Raw genomic sequence first — 17,277 nt, 5'->3', positions numbered from 1 at the left:
AAGCTCTCCACCAAAATCTCCTGAGGTGGATATAACTGTGTTGATTCTTGTGACAGGTGGTGTGACTAACACTGCATTCTATGAGATGCTGGGCTTTTCAGGGCAACTGCAGCTTCTAGCTCAATCACGTGGAACGCTGACAGATACAGAAAAAGAATATAAACCGAACAGTGTACCATAAGTCCGAAATTTCACAATCGTTTTGGCAAAAAAGCGGGAGGAGACCTGATTTTGGTGTGTAAATCAGATATTTGTAGTCAGAAATCCAAAAAACACATTTTAAAAAGTGTTTCCCAGCTGTAAACATCAGTGTTTAAACTCTCCAGACTCTTCAGGCTCAAAAATCTTCACTTTCGCCTTGATCAGGTGATCCCGGCAACTGCTGCGTCTAGTATATCTCAGCCTAACTTATCCAGAGTGCAATAGCAGTGCAAACCCAGGAAACTCAGAGCTGCCACTGGCTCTCATTTTGACATATGCAAGTGAGGCTAGTGGGAACTTGGTGGGCAAATCACAGGAAGGCTCCAAAAGAACGAGGAAACTCGGAGGAAGAGTTTTAAAGGGACAAAAGAGGCAGAAACGACTTCCACCCGAATGTCCTCACTAAAAGAATTCTCCACACTGTTCCTGCTTGGTAAGTACACCACAAATGGCAAGCAAATTCACTCCCAATGTGTTTCCTATAGCTGAAGGAGGATTGCATAACAGTAAAGAATTACATGGTGGAACTAGTCTACTGAAGTAAATTAAAATGTCAATGATACTGAAGAATTGTATTTGCCCTGAGGGAAACTATTGCTTAGAAATAATGGACTAGGAATCGCACAATTTCTAGGTGTTAGTATTCTTTCAAGTCAAATATAATTCTTCAATGTCATAGACTTTACTCAATTTTTAACATTGTGATTCATGTGGGAGGGAAGGAGGCACTTCGACTGACGGTCTCCATTACATCATGGCAGCTCTTTGAGGGCATTGTAAATTGTAGTACCACTGCCCATTCTAGGCCCAGTGTGACCTACGTCTGCTGAAAGCCGAGGTAGGTTCTATTGTGGGCCTAAAGTGCGGTCTGAAGTTCAAAAGGCAAATGACATTCAATTCCAGAAGGATCAATTGCTGTGGCCGCAGGGGCCAGACATTATCAGAACACAGATTGGAAAAAGTTTTGTCCCATTTTCTTTTGCCCAATCCAGGCCACTGGCTGTCCCTCTTGGAGTAGCAGGATGACAGCCCTTATTATTAAAATGAACCCATCCCCATGATTTGGGATGAGTTGCCTGCAAGACAAAGTGGTGGGTCAAATTTGTTAGCTTATGCCTTTTTTAAACAGGTCTTCAAATACAGTACTTTCTATTCTAAATGTTTCAGCAAACACAAACACGTTCCCTGTATCCGTTATCCACTTCATCATTCAGATATGTTTCTTGTATATTTTTTCATTCTCAAACTATAACTGAGTGACGAGCGAATCTGTAGAACTGATGTACCGATGGCAGTTATCTGTCTTGATTAATAATACTTGCTCATTAAGGAAAGAACAACAGCTTGTCATCAAGCGACATCCACAGTGTGAACCTTCTGCAGGCTGCAGCTGAATGGGACGCTTGTGCTCCACAGGACGCTCCAGAACAATATATTAGAGGGGCTGCCAGCATACCTCACGCCTGAGCTGCAGAATAAGTAAGAAAGAAGCACTGAACCTGGAATGAACAACTCCACATCCATGCTCACAGATTGACTAATTTGACCAGACAGCAATTGTTGCAGTTGATGGGATTAAACTAATTCAGTTAGTTGACCTCTGCCTTCTGAGGGAAAGGTCTGATTGGGCCTTTCAAGTAGGTCATTCAAAGAAGCTTTTGACCATCCAAGTTACCATACCTAAATAAATTGTGAAATGTGGACGGATGAAATCTTTTATGGCCATACTGCTAGTCAGATTGCCTAAGGGTTTAAGCATTCTTTTTCCTTTTGCTTTGATATGGATTTTAACCTATAAATTGATATACAAATAGGTCATGCTGTTTCCTGATTGAGATCAGATGGTTTCCAGAATATGTTCCAATGATCATAATAAGCTTTCTTTTAAAATCTGGGTAAAGATATTTATGTATTCAAGCTATTGACTGAACACTTATAGTATGTTAATGAAAAGATAGATTGAGAATTTTTAATCAGTTTCTTGAAATGTATTAAAGGAATGAATTGATTACAAATTTATTTGCACATTACTAAACAATTTTCTATTATGGATATCAAATGTAACTTATTTCAAAGCCTGTTGGTAATTAATTTAAATTATATAAACATGCTTTTCCAGTTTGTTTCACTTTTACTAAATCACCAACTACAAGTTTTTAAAACCCAAACTTGCCCTAATACAGTTAATTTCTAAAGTATGGGAGCTGTTGTTAACTCTCAGTCATTTATCACCTTGAGAGTTCTGCCCTATCTATCACCATCAGTATGGATTTTGGCATGGTTGTCCCACTGGTGAACTTGATACATATGTGGCACACCTTTGGAACTTACTCTTAAACAGTTTAGTGAATCACTTGGCATCACCTTTCACATCTCCAAAGTCTTTGCCAGGGCCTGGCACTGTGCACTTCTGAACAAGTTACCATCATTTGATCTCTCACCAGAACCAAGTTTAAGACAATCTCGTTTCCGCTAAAATCATTCTAACTGTGCTGTGGTTGATGGCTTTGTCATCTGACTCATTTTCCATTAACTCAGTGGTTCGCTAGGCCGTTGTCCTCTCCTACTCTGTTCCATCTTCATATCAATAATCATTTCTACTCATCATCAAATCCCATCCACTCTTTTTCTGATTTCTTTCTATATTCAGCAACTTTCTTCAAATTGCTTGACCTCAGTGTACACATCCTCCATCCTTCCTGCAATGCAGCGGCTAAATCATTATGTCTTGATATCTTCTCTACTCTTTGATGGGACAATAAAAATCTTGTTTCTTTCAATTCTTAAAAAACAGGTCTCTGCCATAACCGTAGCAGAAGATTGGTGGAATCCCCAGGTAGGTGGCGCAAACGACCATTTTTAGTTGTACATGTCGTCTCTCTGTGGGTTCCATTGGTTACCCACCAGAGTCATATTGGGAGAAGAGGAGAAACCCCATGGAGTTTCAGGGCCTAGTTTTGTCGTCTCTCTCACAAGTCTAAACAAAAGCTATTGTGACAAAAACAATGCATTTTTATCAGTTTGAGCTTGATAGTGATTCCTTTAATTCAGTCATGACTACAAACCAGCTGCATTCAGAATCATGTCCCTTGTCTAAACTGATACAAATGTTGTGAAGACACGGAACGTCCTTGGGGGCCCAGCAGGGAAAGGAGAGGGTGAATGGAATCGGGTAGTTCCCTGACCAGACGGTCGAATCCATTTGGCAGAATGTCTCATCGCTGGAACTGACTAACAGGCACCAGGGGATGGTGGTGATAAGAGTCCTCCCAGTGCGGTCATTCCTGCACACACGGAATCTCAGCGGCATCGCTAGATGCCCTCAAGGCTGCAGCGGGGACGAGACCGTTGTCCACCTCCTGATGGACTGCCCCCAGGCGCAGAAGGTGTGGAGAGAGGTGTGTTGGTATCTGTCTTAGTTCATCCCCAACAGCTCGATAACACAGGACGCTGTGCTCTGCGGGCTGTTCCCCGGGACGCACACCAAGACAGATATCACCTGCTGCTGGAAGACCATCAACTCAGTAATGGTCCACCCGAAACCTGCTGGTCTTCCAACTGAAGGAGCTGTCCACGACCGAGTGTTGCCGACTGGCACACTCCAAGGTCCAGGAGGACGTGCTGCTGGACGCACTGAAGCGAGGTGCGGCCTACGCAAAGGCTCTATGGGGAAAGGTACCACGTAAGACCATCCCACCTTGTATTGTACAGCATGTATTAGAAGATATGTACTGTGTTTTGAATTGTAATGATAGGATCAGAATGTGTACGATCTGTATTGTATTTTTTGAATTGTAATTGTGTATTTACATTGAACTGTATGTATCCTTAAATTTTAAGAAATAAAGTATATTTTGAAATTTTAAAAAAAGGCGTTTGTTTCCACCTCAGTGGATAGCTTAAGGGCTGTGCTAAGCCATATAACTCAAACAAAAAGATAATGGGGCAGAACTTGCTCCCGAAATAACAGAGGAGCTCAACAGCACTCTCCGTTTTTAATGGTGAATTGAAGGAGCAAGTTCCCACGTTTGGATAGTGGGCTCCTCCACAGTTGCCCTCAGACTTTGCACTGTGCTTGACACACACTCAAATAACTGCGTGAAACGATCGTGCTCAGATATTGAAGATAGGCCCCATGAGATTTTAATCCCTGGGCTCAGCAGTAGGTTTCTGCTCCTTTTCTGTCACCTTCACGTGCTTCTCCTCACTTGTACTTGATAACGCATCCAGTGCTTCCTCCTGAATCTAGCCACCTACACCTGTTCTGGTTCTAGCTACTGCTGGAATGAGTGACAAAGGATGCTGTGCAGTGCTAAGGATATGGTAGCCATGATGTGGAGATGCCGGTGATGGACTGGGGTTGACAATTGTAAACCTGAGGAAGGAGGAAGCCTCCGAAAGCTTGTGGATTTTAAAATAAAATTGTTGGACTATAACTTGGTGTTGTAAAATTGTTTACAAAGGATATGGTAGACATTGACCTCTGGGTTCTCCTCTTTCTGTGCCCTGCAGCAAAAAGGTCATGCATGTGCATGTGTCAAAGAGCTGAAAGTTTGCCTGAGTGCTTTGCATGTTCTCACAGTGAAGCAGTAACAAATTGAGAGTGACTTATTGCTGGCATTTGCCCTGAGGCCATTTGCTTAAATTAGACATATTATAAGCACTCTTACATTGGCAATCTTTCTGAATCCTGAATCCACAAATTTTCTTTCTCTCCTGCTTCCCAATCTATGAATATGACAGACTGTATTTGTTTGCTCAGACTGTTCCACCCACAGCTTCTGATTGAAGGGGATAACCCTCCTTTGCTATACCTCTGGAGTAAAACCTCCATAATGTTATAATTGGATCGCCATGTGGTGAAAGATAGAATACTAGAGCCTGGTCTTTAGTTGTTTCCAAGCCTTTATTCACAGAGATGTCCCTTACACACACCCCACACCCTAGATAAGCTCTCCTATAAAAAGGATACAAGACAATCCCCAATTATACCCACCAATTAGCACTCATTGATATAAATCATACAATTAACACATAAGATCCTCATAAAAAACGGTGACCATCCTGTCTTTCTTGCTTCCATCGTCAACTGCAAGCAGCAGACTTACAAGAACTGCGGATTTGCAGGAATCCCATTCATCATCAGCTTTTCTGTGCATGGAATGTATGACAGTAAATTGTGTTGACCTCACAACATCATGCAGGGTCAACTTTCTTTTGATACTTGAACACATGCATTCTGGGCTCATCAGCACTGCAATGGGACTGCATAATAGGTCTTATCGTCTAAACATCTTTCTATTATCAAAGACTAAATTAGGTACAATTCACTGTGACTGGAAGCGTAATCTATCATATTTCAAAATATAAAAAAGCAATGTTTTTAAAATGTATTAATGGAGTTTTGTTAGTAAATTTAATTTGCCTACTGCAGGCAATACTGCATTCAGTCTCACTGAATAGGGAGAAAATCCACATTTTCCAAACAGCCACCCTTAACTGTTCTAATTGTTTATTCGATCACCTTACACCTGTGGCAGGATGTTACAAGCCTGGAAGATACAGATATGAATTATCATAACTACTTTACACAGAGAATGGTGAACATGTGAAATGGACTATACAGGGAGGCTGGAAAATTTTAATGGAGAATTGGATAGTTGAAGGAGTGAGAAATTGAGAGTCTTCAGTTTTGGAGACTGGCTAGATGAACTGCAGAGTCTTTTCTGGTCCAATACTTTCCTATGGCATTCCTAATGGCTGGGTGCATTCCAGGGTTTCCATTGTTCTATATTTTTTGTTTATTGATTGGTATATCTAACTGTCTGCCTCAAACTCAAGTAACCCAATTGTCATGGCGGGAGATGTTTCTGGGAATCGTAGCTGATTGACCAGCCCCTTGTCCAGGTGGAGAAGTATAACTGGTAGACTTCTCCCAATTCCTCACCTCTTCCTGATCTACTGTACTACAGCCCATGTAAAAGTGAGCACACGAAGGCCTGAGTATAAGTTTTGCATAATGGACACTAATCTAGATTCTTTATTATTAGGAGCTTTGGTGATATGTTGCATCGTCTATTATTCTATAAATTGAGAAGTTGAAAATTAAATGCGTTAACCAAGTGTAATCTCCTGTGCTGATCTTTTGCACCTCTTTCATTTCTACATTTAATAAACCTGAATCATAGATTAAAGCCTGAGTCATCCAATCTGACAGAGTGATTTGTTCTTCTGTTATCCAAAGAACTAGGATACTGAGAGGGCTTGTGTCATTTCCAGTGTGCAATTGACAGTATCAAGAGGGTTTTGTTCAACCCCTGGGCGATTATACATCACCAGATATTGTATAAAGTCACACTTTGGTTTATAGGAAGTAAGAGCTCAATTACTGAAGTGATCCTTGATTGAGTAAAATAGAAATATCTGGTGAAGCCTGAAAATCATAACAATCACATCACATCATTAATGCTTAAAGCATGGAATGTGCTGGAGGAGTGAGTTCATACTGTGAATACTCACAACATAAAATGAGCATATTTTATTCTATGATATTATAGTAATTCACATGTGGATAAATGATTTACTATAATTGACCATTAATCCTTTGAGTGCGGGAAAAACTTTTTCACTTCTCAAAATATGCAAATCCTTTCCTTTATATCTGTAGAAGGGATTTTCTGTAAATGTCTGATGATGTTTGTTATAAAGTAAAATTTTCAGAATCAAAGATTGTTTCTTAATTTATATTATTATTACATCAGATTCCACATATACACTGATGAAACCCAGCTCTACCTCACTACCTCTCTCGACCCCTCCACTGCCTCTGATTTGTCATGCTGCTTGTCTGACATCCAGTACTGGATGAGCAGAAATTTCCACCAACTAAATATTGGGAAGACTGAAGCCATTGTCTTTGGTCCCCGCCACAAACCCCGTTCCCTAGCCACCGACTCCATCCGTCTCCCTGGCCACTGTCTAAGGCTGACCCAGACTGTTCACACCCTTGGCGTCCTATTTGGCCCTGAGATAAGCTTCCGTCCCCATATCCGTTCCATCACCAAGACTGCCTACTTCCACCTCCGTAACATCTCTCGACTCATCCCCTGCCTCAGCTCATCTTCTGCTGAAACCCTCATCCATGCCTTTGTTACCTTTAAACTTGACTATTCCAATGCTTTCCTGGCCGGCCTCCCATCTTCCACCCCCATAAACTTGAGTTCATCCAAAACTCTGCTGCCCGTACCCTAGCTCGCACCAAGTCCCGTCCACCTATCATCCCTGTCCTCGCTGACCTACATTGGCTCCCAGTCCGACAACGCCTCAGTTTTAAAATTCTCATCTTTGTTTTCAAATCCCTCCGTGGTCTTGCCCCTCCCTTCCTCTGGAACCTCCTCCAGCCCTACAACCTGCCGAGATCTCTGCGCTTCTCCAATTCTTGCCTATTACCATCCCCAATTTTAATCGCTCCAGAATTGCCAGCTGTGCCTTCAGCTGCCTAGGCCCTAAACTCTGGAGTTCTCTCCCTAAACCTCTCCACCTCTCTACCTCTCTTGCCTCCTTTAAGACGCTCCTTAAAACCTACCTCTTTAACTTGTCCTAATATCTCCTTATGTGGCTCGGTGTCAAATTTTATTTGATAACACTCCTGTGAAGCACCTTGGGACATTTTACTACATTAAAGGCGCTATATAAATGCAAGTTGTCGTTATGTAAATGGAATATAAATTAATCTTGTTATAAATTGGAATTTGGTGCAAAATTGCTGCAGCCATCCATGAATTTAGTGAATTCTTCAAGTATCATTGTAAGAAACATATCAGGGATCAGAACTTCAAAAATATAAGCCATAGAAATTTCACATCCATAATGTCACATGTATCCGTCTTTAATATATTAAAAGTCTCACAAATGTATATACTTTCTTTCCACGCTAACCTTGCTTCCTGTGCGTGTATGTGTGACAGAGAGAGAACATGACTTTACCGATTACACACCGGTTGTAGGCTTTCTTTATGTTCAAAAAACTCCAGAAAGTCTATTAAGCCAAGAGAGAAAGAGGGTGATAGAGAAAGACCGTATCTTTCCCGTTCTCATTTGAGTTTTTTTAATTGAACAAATTCTTTGCATTTTGAAAGAAAACAGGAAAGCTCTAATTATTACAAACATTTTGTTGATAGTTAGAAAATATAAATATTCTAATTATCAACAGCTGCCAGGCTCTGACCTCCCCCCACCCCTGACTACTGACAGACAGGGTAGGGTACGGGCAGCAGGGGATAATTTTAACCCCCAAGAATGGGTGGGTTGAGGGAGAGTGGGAGGTTAAAGTAATAGCTGTTTGGAGCAGGACCGCATCCCGGCTCCAACGCACCCACTCTGAGTTTGACCCAGGCACGTTAGGATGCGCGCGCACAACAGACACCCAGAAGTCCTGCCCCCACTTAAAGCCGGCGGCCCGATACTTAAAGGGGCAATGTACCTCATTGAAATAGTTGAGGTGCTTAATTTTTTGTGTATTACAAAGGTAAAACAACTTTATCCTTACTTGTTCGAGTTTCCCATCACTTCCAATTCACAGCAGGTGAAAGCAGGCAGGAAGGGCCGGATCCATGACGTGAATGCCTTTATTGCACTATTTGTGGGGCCGGAGGAGCAGGATTGCTTCATCCAGGTCCACCAAGCTCACCTGGCACGACAGGACCCTGCGATCAGTCGAACCCCTCCTCCCAATGCTGGACCCCCCCCCCCACCCCGATACTGGACCCCCCCCACCCCGATCTTCTGATGCTGGACCCATGCCAGACCCTCTGATCTTCCGATGCAGGATTCCCCTGATCTTCAGAGCCCACCCAATGTCGTCCACGTCCCCCAACCACCCCCTCCCCACCCCGCCTCCGATTTGTTCCAGGGCCCACAATCTCTTTCTCCCTCCCACCCCCCTCTCTGATTCACGGCTCCTTTCCCTTTTGACAGGCAACTAGCCTGTCAATCTGGCTGCCTGGCACGTGGGAAACCCGGAAACACAACTACTCACCTTCAATTGAGTTGCGATGACAGATTGCAATGCGCTCATTTGGCTTCCGGAATATCTAGGGACAGACTGGGTTCCCCACTCCCCGCTAAAATCATGCACCAGGAATCCACCAGTGAACCAAACCTCACATTCCACCCCCAGTTCTGTCAAATATCATTGCGCCCCTACGCTCCTACCACCACTGCTTTTCAGTTTCAGACTCAACTGCTTCCACACTTTCCTTGTTGGTCTTCTACCCTTCATAGATTTAAACTGTCCAGAGCTTTGCAGCATATAATGTATCCTGACCCACATTAAGTTCTGCTCACCCATCACCCAGTCCTCCCTTGACTCCCTATCACTCAACACCTCAAGTTTAAAATATTCATCCTCATCTTTTAATTCCTCCGTGGCCTTGCTCCACTCATCTCTACTCTTTTTTACAGCCTTATATCCGAATTTCTTTGACTCTGGCCTCTATCCTTTCACCCCACCATCGGTAGCAAAGCTTTTTCCAGCTGGCATTCCCTATCTAAATCCCTGCACCCCATTCTGCTCCTTTAGAAATATTCTCAAAACACATTTTTTGACTACGCTTTTCATCACCCCATCCTAATCTCTCTCCTGGCTCAGTGCCCATTTTCCAGCGTTTTATGAAGCACCTCGGCATAATTTTATGTTAAAGGTCTAAATAAATGAAAGTTGCTTCAGTGTATCGCCTATCGACTTGTACTCCTCTTTTCTGGCTAAAGAGCCCAACATTCTATTAGTTTTTTAGATTGCTTCATCACATTGTCCAAACATTGCAAGTGATGCTTCTAGATTTACTCCAATGTCTTTTCTAATTCACCCTATGCTAATCAATTCCATTCATTGCATGAGTATGACATATATTTTTCAAACTGTATACAATACTTTACATCTGTCAGTGTTAAACTTCATTTGCCAATTGTAACGCAATAACACAATCAATCTAAACCCTTCTGTAAATTTTTATCTCCACCTTCTGTCTTTATTTCTTTCTCTATTTTAGTGTCATCAGTAGATTTGATAAGCGAACATTTGGCTTAGTATCTAGATCTTTAAGTATTGATCCCTCCCCAGTGTAACATAACAGGTCCAGTTTTACAAATGGGCATTTCCTGTGGGGAGCCTTGCCAGTCAGAAGCACATATCGGGAAATCGCGAGTAGACTCCTTCCAATTTTCTGCCCATTTGTAAAATCGGCCCTTAATTTCTCGTGAGTACTCACTTCTTTTTCTTAAGCAACTTCTTATCAAGTCCCATGCTCTAACCTTGATTCTTATATCTTTTGGTTTAATTTTAATGCAAAACTTTGTCTGAAACCCAGAGAAGCAAATGGCATCTCTAACAAGCACAATAAAATCAGGTTCAAATATAAGGTGCACCAAATTTATGAATAAAGGGTTGCATTTCTATAGTACCCACTCCAGGACTTGAGCACATCTAAGAAACTTTTCAAAGAAGTTCAACTCTATTCAAGTAAACATATATAAGAGCACAATGATTTGGGCTTGCTGGATTATGCTGTAGTTGTTCTACCTATTTCCCCACCTGTTGAGTTCCAAATATCAGCTAAAACCAATAAGATAGATACTAAACAAACGATTTGGGCTTTCCAAAGGGAGCAAGAATATACAAATTCATTAAGAAGAACAATGAACAGAGCACATTTGCTTCTTTGCTTGACCATGTACGTCAGAACAAAGACAAGAATTTTTCTGACAACTCAGAGTATCATAATAGGTACAGCACAGGAAGATGCCATTCAGCCCATCGTGCCTGTGCCGACTTTTGGAAAGAACTATCCAATTAGTCCCATTCCCCTGCTCTTTCCCTGAAGTCCTGTAAATTTTTTCCCTTCAAGTATTTATCCAACTCCCTTTTGAAAGTTATTATTGAATCTGCTTCCACCACCCTTTGCATTGCATTCCAGATCATTACAACCGCTGCGTAAAAAATGTTTCCTCATGTTGCCTCTGGCTCTTTTGCCGATCACCTTAAATCAGTATCCTCTGGTTACTGACCCTTCTGCCACTGGAAACAGTTTCTCTTTATTTACTCTATCAAATCCATTCATGATTTTGAACACCTCCATAAAATCTCCCCTTAATCTTCTCTGTTCGAAGGAGGACAACCCCAGCTTCTCCAGTCTCTCCACATAACTGAAGTCCCTCATCCCCAGCACCATTCTAGTAAATCTCTCTGCACCCTCTCTAAAGCCTTGACATCCTTCCTAAAGTGTGGTGCCCATAATTGACACAATACTCCAGCTGAGGTCTAACCAGTGTTATAATAGCTTCCTTGCTTTTGTACTCTATGCCTCTATTATGTCAGCTGTGGCTCAGTTGGTAGCACTTGTGCATCTGAATGGGAAGGTTTGGGTTCATAGTCCCACTCCAGAGACTTGAATATAAAATCTAGGCTGATATGCCAGTGCAGTATTGAGGGAGTGCTGCATTGTTGGAGGTGCTTTCTTTCAGATGAGTTGTTAAAACTGAGGCCCAGTCTGCTCTCTCAGGTGGATGGAAAAGATCCCACAGCACTATTTTGAAGAAGAGCAGGGGAGTTATTCCTGGTGTTCTGGCCAATATTTATCCCTCAACCAACATCACTAAAACTGATAATGTGGTCATTATCAAATTGTTGTTTGTGGGAGCTTGCTGTGCACAAATTGGCTGTCACATTTCCAATATTACAACAGTGACGACACTTCAAAAAATACTTCATTGGCTGTAAAGCGCTTTGGGATGTCCTGAGGTTGTGAAAAGCACTATATAAATGCAAGTCCTTCTTCTTTCTACTAATAAAGCCCAGGATCCCATATGCTTTTTTTTTACAGCCTTCTCAACTTGTCTGCCACCTTCAAAGAATTGTGTTTGTGTACCCCCAAGCCGCTCTGTTCCTGCACCCTCTTTAAAATTGTACCATTTAGTTTATATTGCCTCTCCTCGCTCTTCCTACCAAAATGCATCACTTCACACTTCTCTGCATTAAATTTCACCTGCCATGTTTCTGCCCATTTCAGCAATCTGTCTATGTCCTCCTGAAGTCTGTTACTATCCTTCACATTGTTTGCTACATTTCTGAGTTTGGTGTCATCTGCAAACTTTGAAATTATACCCTCTGTACCCAAATTTAGGTCATCAATATGTATCAAAAAGAGCAGTGGTCCTAACACTGACCCCTGGGGAACACCGATAGGTATAGTCTTGGATAACATGGCCCACATAAGATTTTACTACCCCAAGTAACACTTATTTTGCATGTGAATGCGGATATTTCCTGTTTGGGCAAGACTTGTGTTCAGTCAGCATTGTTATGCAATGTGAATTGGTATTGCTCAATAGCACAGTTTGCTTCCTGGTACAATTTATCGCTGATGAAGTGGGTTGGGGCTGAGGGTGCTGCGTTTCACCCCTCCGGCCTGAGGGGGTGCGCGCACTCTCCTGGCAGCGCTGCACTGGTGTGCGCGGCGCGTCCTCTCTACGTCTCGTTGCACTGGGGCAGCGCCATATGGCAAAGTGAAACTTAAGGCTCTTGGGCGGTAAAGTTTAGTCGTTAAGAACCAAACCAGCGCGCGGTGTCCGGCCTAGCAGGAGGGGGGGGCCGCCGTCTTGCTCTCAAAAATGCCCAGACGGTAAGTCATCGCGTCTTCCGCCAGGTTTCAGTTGTGTTCAGAGTGCAGGCCGCGATGCCTGGAGCTGCTGGTGATAAGGGAGCCGGGCAGAGAGTGCGATGGGTCGGTCGTTAACGTGGACGCGCTGCCAGGCTGAGGTCGGGGCCCACACGTGTCTGTGCGGCCGCGCTAAGCTGTGGCCATTAAGGAGCTTGACTGAGGCCGGGGCCGGGGCCGGGGACGAGGGGAGCCGGATTTCTCGCTCACAGTGTAATGGCAGTGAGCGGGACTCGGCTCTTCCGATCCTGGCCATAGATCGATGCCTGTGACTGACAAACCTGCTGGTTTCAAACTTAGGACTAGGTTTCAAACTCTAACGCAGCTGTTCCTAACTCTGAATTTCAGTTTTTATTTCTTTCGTAAACTTTGTGTTTGTAAAGATATTTTCCTGACGTCGCTTTGCTTCGGGTTGTCATGATCACGATTAAAAAATACACTTTAAAGATTAGAAACATCTGTGCTAAGTAATTGAATTTCTTGTAGGCTTAGCTATTATTTTGGCTTTTCCCATTCTCGGGCTTATCCAATAATTTGCCTTAGGTTTGATTAAATGATTTTACAGTTCATTAAAAAACTTTGGAGGCACCTTTTTCCTTATTTATGGGCCTGGGATTATTTATACAGTACAGGGTAATAGAAAAAAAGATTGATCTCATTTTACTTCGTTAAACATCCATGTTTGGAGCAAATATTTATGGACTGTGATGGTAAACCATTGTGTATTAATCTTGAAATTATGATCTGTTAACATTTTCCATATACATAACATCACCAAAATGGTGAATAAAAACACATAATTAAAATACAAGATTTGGGTAGTGATAGATTTGCCTTGTTTTTTATTTGTATAATTAAAACTATACAAAGACATTAGTGGCCCTTGATGGCTCAGCAAACATATCTAGTGAGCAGACAAGCCATTCAGACCAGCAAGATCCCAGATTTGATTCTTGATGTGTTCTGAGGCCCCTGATCTCAATTGGGGTGGTAGTTGGGATGCTACGGTTGGTTTCAACAGCTTTGGTTAGGGAGAGGGCAATCAGACAGGGTTTCCACTTTTAATAACTATCCAACAACCCTTACTGTAATTGAACGTGAATAATTGGTGAAGACATAATTGGACTCTGCTCTGATGTACCCTCACAGTCGAATAGTCTGCTGGTACTCGCATGAATGTGTGGGAAGGCTTGACAGCTATATCTCAACAAGCAGTCAATGCCTTCAGAAGAGGAGAAAATTGATAAGGGAGGAAAAAAGCTTATCAAAAGAACGTAAGATATTAAGAAGTGCTTTGATATAATTCTCTGATACAATTCCATCAAATATTCCAGTTTTTTTTTTAAAGATTGCCGGTGGGTGTCCCATAGTGTTTGTTATGGTTAGCCAGAGCACTTTTTATCAATCGTGCCATGGAATCTTAAGCATATCCCCCTTTTTGTAGGAATGCTGGTCAGCTATGTACCCTGAGTGGTTGTCCTCACCAGGGCTCTGGATGCTCGTAGGGAGAAGGAAGGTTGTAGATAACTACAAGAAACTATTATAGCACTGGAAAGGGATGATGTAGTTGAGGGGTCAAAGACAGAATCTATTTGATTAGCATTGAGGAAGAATAGAGGGGCTGTCATGCTACAGGATGTATACTACAGGCCACCAAATAGTGAGAAGGAGATAGAGGAGAAAATTTGCAGGCAAATTACAGAAAGATGCAAGAACTAGAGTAGTGATAATGGATGACTTCAATTATCCCAATATAGACTGGGACAGTAACAGTGTAAAGGGCAGAGGGGGAGGAATTCCTGAAATATGTACAAGAGAACTTTCCGGAACATTGTGTTTCCAGCCCAACCAGGAAGGAAACAGTGCTGGATCAAATTCCGGGGAATGAAGTGGGGCAGGTGAAGTGTATTTCAGTGAGGGAGCATTTGGGGAACAGTGATCATAATATCATTTAGGTTTAGAATGGAAAAGGACAAAGAACAATCAAATATGAAAATGCTTAACGGGAGCAGGGCAAATTTCAGTGAGTTAAAAAGGGATCTTGCCCTTGTGAATTGGAATCAAAAATTGGTAGGCAAAACATAATTGAGCAATGGAAGGTCTTCAAGGAGGAGTTGGTTCGGGTACAGAGTAGACTCATCCCTACGAGGGGGAAAGGAAGGGCACCCAAAGCTGGAGCTCCCTGGATGACTAAAGATATAGAGATTAAAATGAACCATAAAAAGGAGGACAATGATGAACGTAAGGTTCATACTCCAGTAGAGAACCAGGCTGAATACAGAAAGTACAGAGGAGATCTAAAAATGAGAATAGGAGTGGCAAAGAGAGAGTCTGAGAATAGATTAGCGGCTAACATAAAAGGGAACCCAAAAGTCATTTATAAACTTATAAATAGTGGAAGGGTGGGACCGATTTAGGGACAAAAAAAGGACATCTTGTGGAGGCAGAGGGCATGGCTGAGGTACTAAATGAATACTTTGCATCTGTCTTCACTAGAGAAGAGGATGCTGCCATTGTAGCAGTGCAGGAGGAGTTGGTAGCAATATTGGACAGGATAAGAATAGATAAAGAGGGGGTACTTAAAAGATTGGCAGTACTCAAAGTAGAAAAGTCACCCGGTCCAGATGGGATGCATCCTAGGTTACTGAGGGAAGTAAAGGTGGAAGCTCTGGCCACAATCTTCTAATTCTCCTTGGATATGGGGATGGTGCTGGAGGATTGCAAAAGTTACACCCCTGTTCAAAAAAGGGGAGAGAGATAAACCCGGCAGTTACAGGCCAGTCATCCTAAAGTCAGTGGTGGGGAAACTTTTAGCAACAGTAATCCGGGACAAAATTAGTTGGCACTTGGAAAAGTATAGGTTAATAAATGAAAGTCAGCACGGATTTCTTAAAGAAAAATCGTGTTTGACCAACTTGATTGAGTTCTTTAATGAAGTAATGGAGAGGGTTGATGAAGGCAGCGCGGTTGATGTTGTGTATATGGACTTTCAAAAGGCATTTGATAACGTACCACATAATAGACTTGTTAGCAAAATGAAAGCCCATGGGATTAAAAGGAAAGTGGCAGCATGGATACAAAATTGGCTCAGGGCCACAAAGCAGAGAGTAGTGGTTAACAGTTGTTTTTCAGACTGCGGGGGGGGGGGGGGGGGGGGAGTATACGGTGGTGTTCCCCAGGGGTTGGTGTTGGCACCATTGCTCTTTTGATAAATGTTAATGATGTGGACTTGGGTATAGAGGGTATAATTTCAAAGTTTGCAGATGACACAAAACTTGGAAATGTAGTGAGGAGGATAGTAACAGATTTCAGGAGGACATAGACAGACTGCTGAAATGGGCAGACTAATGGCAGATGAAATTTAACACCGAGAAGTGCGAAGTGATGCATTTTGGTAGGAAGAATAAGGAGAGGTAATATAAACCAAATGCTACAATTTTAAAAGGGGTGCTGGAACAGAGGGACCTGGGGGTACAGGAAACTTTGAAGGTGGCAGGACAAGTTGAGAAGGCTGTTGAAAAAGCACATGGGATCTTGGGTTTTATGAATAGAGGAGCAAGGAGGTTATGCTTAATCTTTATAAAACACTGGTTAGGCCTCAGCTGGAATATTGTGTTCAATTCTGGACACCACACTTTAGGAAGGTGTGGAAATTTACTGACAAACAAAGAAATAGAACAAGAACAAACTAGCCAATAATGACAGACCATGGATGAATAAAGAAATAAGGGCAAAATTGAAACTAAAGAATAAGGCATACGCTAAGTATGTAGATGACAAAAGGGAAAATGAAAAGGTTAGGAAAGAAGTAAAAACAAACAATTAGGACAGCAAAAAGAAACCATGAAATTAAATTATCAAGGAATATCAAAAAAAAATAGTCATGTATTCTACATAAATAACAAAAGAAAAATCAGGGATAGGGCCACTAAGGGATACAGACGATAAACTCGCAGGCAATGACAGCGAAATGGCAGAAGTATTAAATAATTAATTCAGTATTTACCAGGGAGATTAATGTGGAGGGCATGACATTAGAAGAAGAGATCAAAAAAGATGTAAAGACATTTAAGATAGAAAGGGGAGAGAGAGTTGATAAACTAATCAAACTTAGAGAGGGTAAAACCGCAGGTTCAGATGGATTGCATCCGTGTATCTTAAAAGAAGTTAGGGAAGAGATAGCAGAGGCACTTTTACATATATATATAAAAATTAATTAGAAAAGGGAATAGTGCCAGAGGACTGGCGGACAACTAATGTGACAACTATATTTAAAAAGGGCGATAGAATAAGTCCAGGGAACTATAGGCCAATTAGCTTAACGTTGGTGGTAGGAAAGATAATGGAATCCATACTCAAAGAT

At 42.0% G+C, this 17,277-nt stretch overlaps 1 protein-coding gene across 2 annotated transcripts in view; it reads left to right on the top strand.

The window, feature by feature from the left end:
- Window positions 1-12,704: 12,704 nt before the first annotated feature.
- Window positions 12,705-17,277, top strand: part of cwc22 (CWC22 spliceosome associated protein homolog) — a 99,793-nt gene continuing 95,220 nt past the window's right edge. For both annotated transcript variants that reach the window (XM_067987660.1, XM_067987659.1), the window contains exon 1: window positions 12,705-12,878. In XM_067987660.1, the coding sequence (XP_067843761.1) occupies window positions 12,868-12,878 (11 nt within the window). In that variant the 5' untranslated portion in view covers window positions 12,705-12,867. The remainder of the gene's footprint in view (window positions 12,879-17,277) is intronic.

Source organism: Heptranchias perlo, chromosome 7, assembly GCF_035084215.1.
Source record: "Heptranchias perlo isolate sHepPer1 chromosome 7, sHepPer1.hap1, whole genome shotgun sequence".
Classification (NCBI taxonomy): Eukaryota; Metazoa; Chordata; class Chondrichthyes; order Hexanchiformes; family Hexanchidae; genus Heptranchias; species Heptranchias perlo.
The sequence above is the reverse complement of the archived record's forward strand: the minus strand, read 5'-3'. Positions and strand labels throughout refer to the sequence as shown.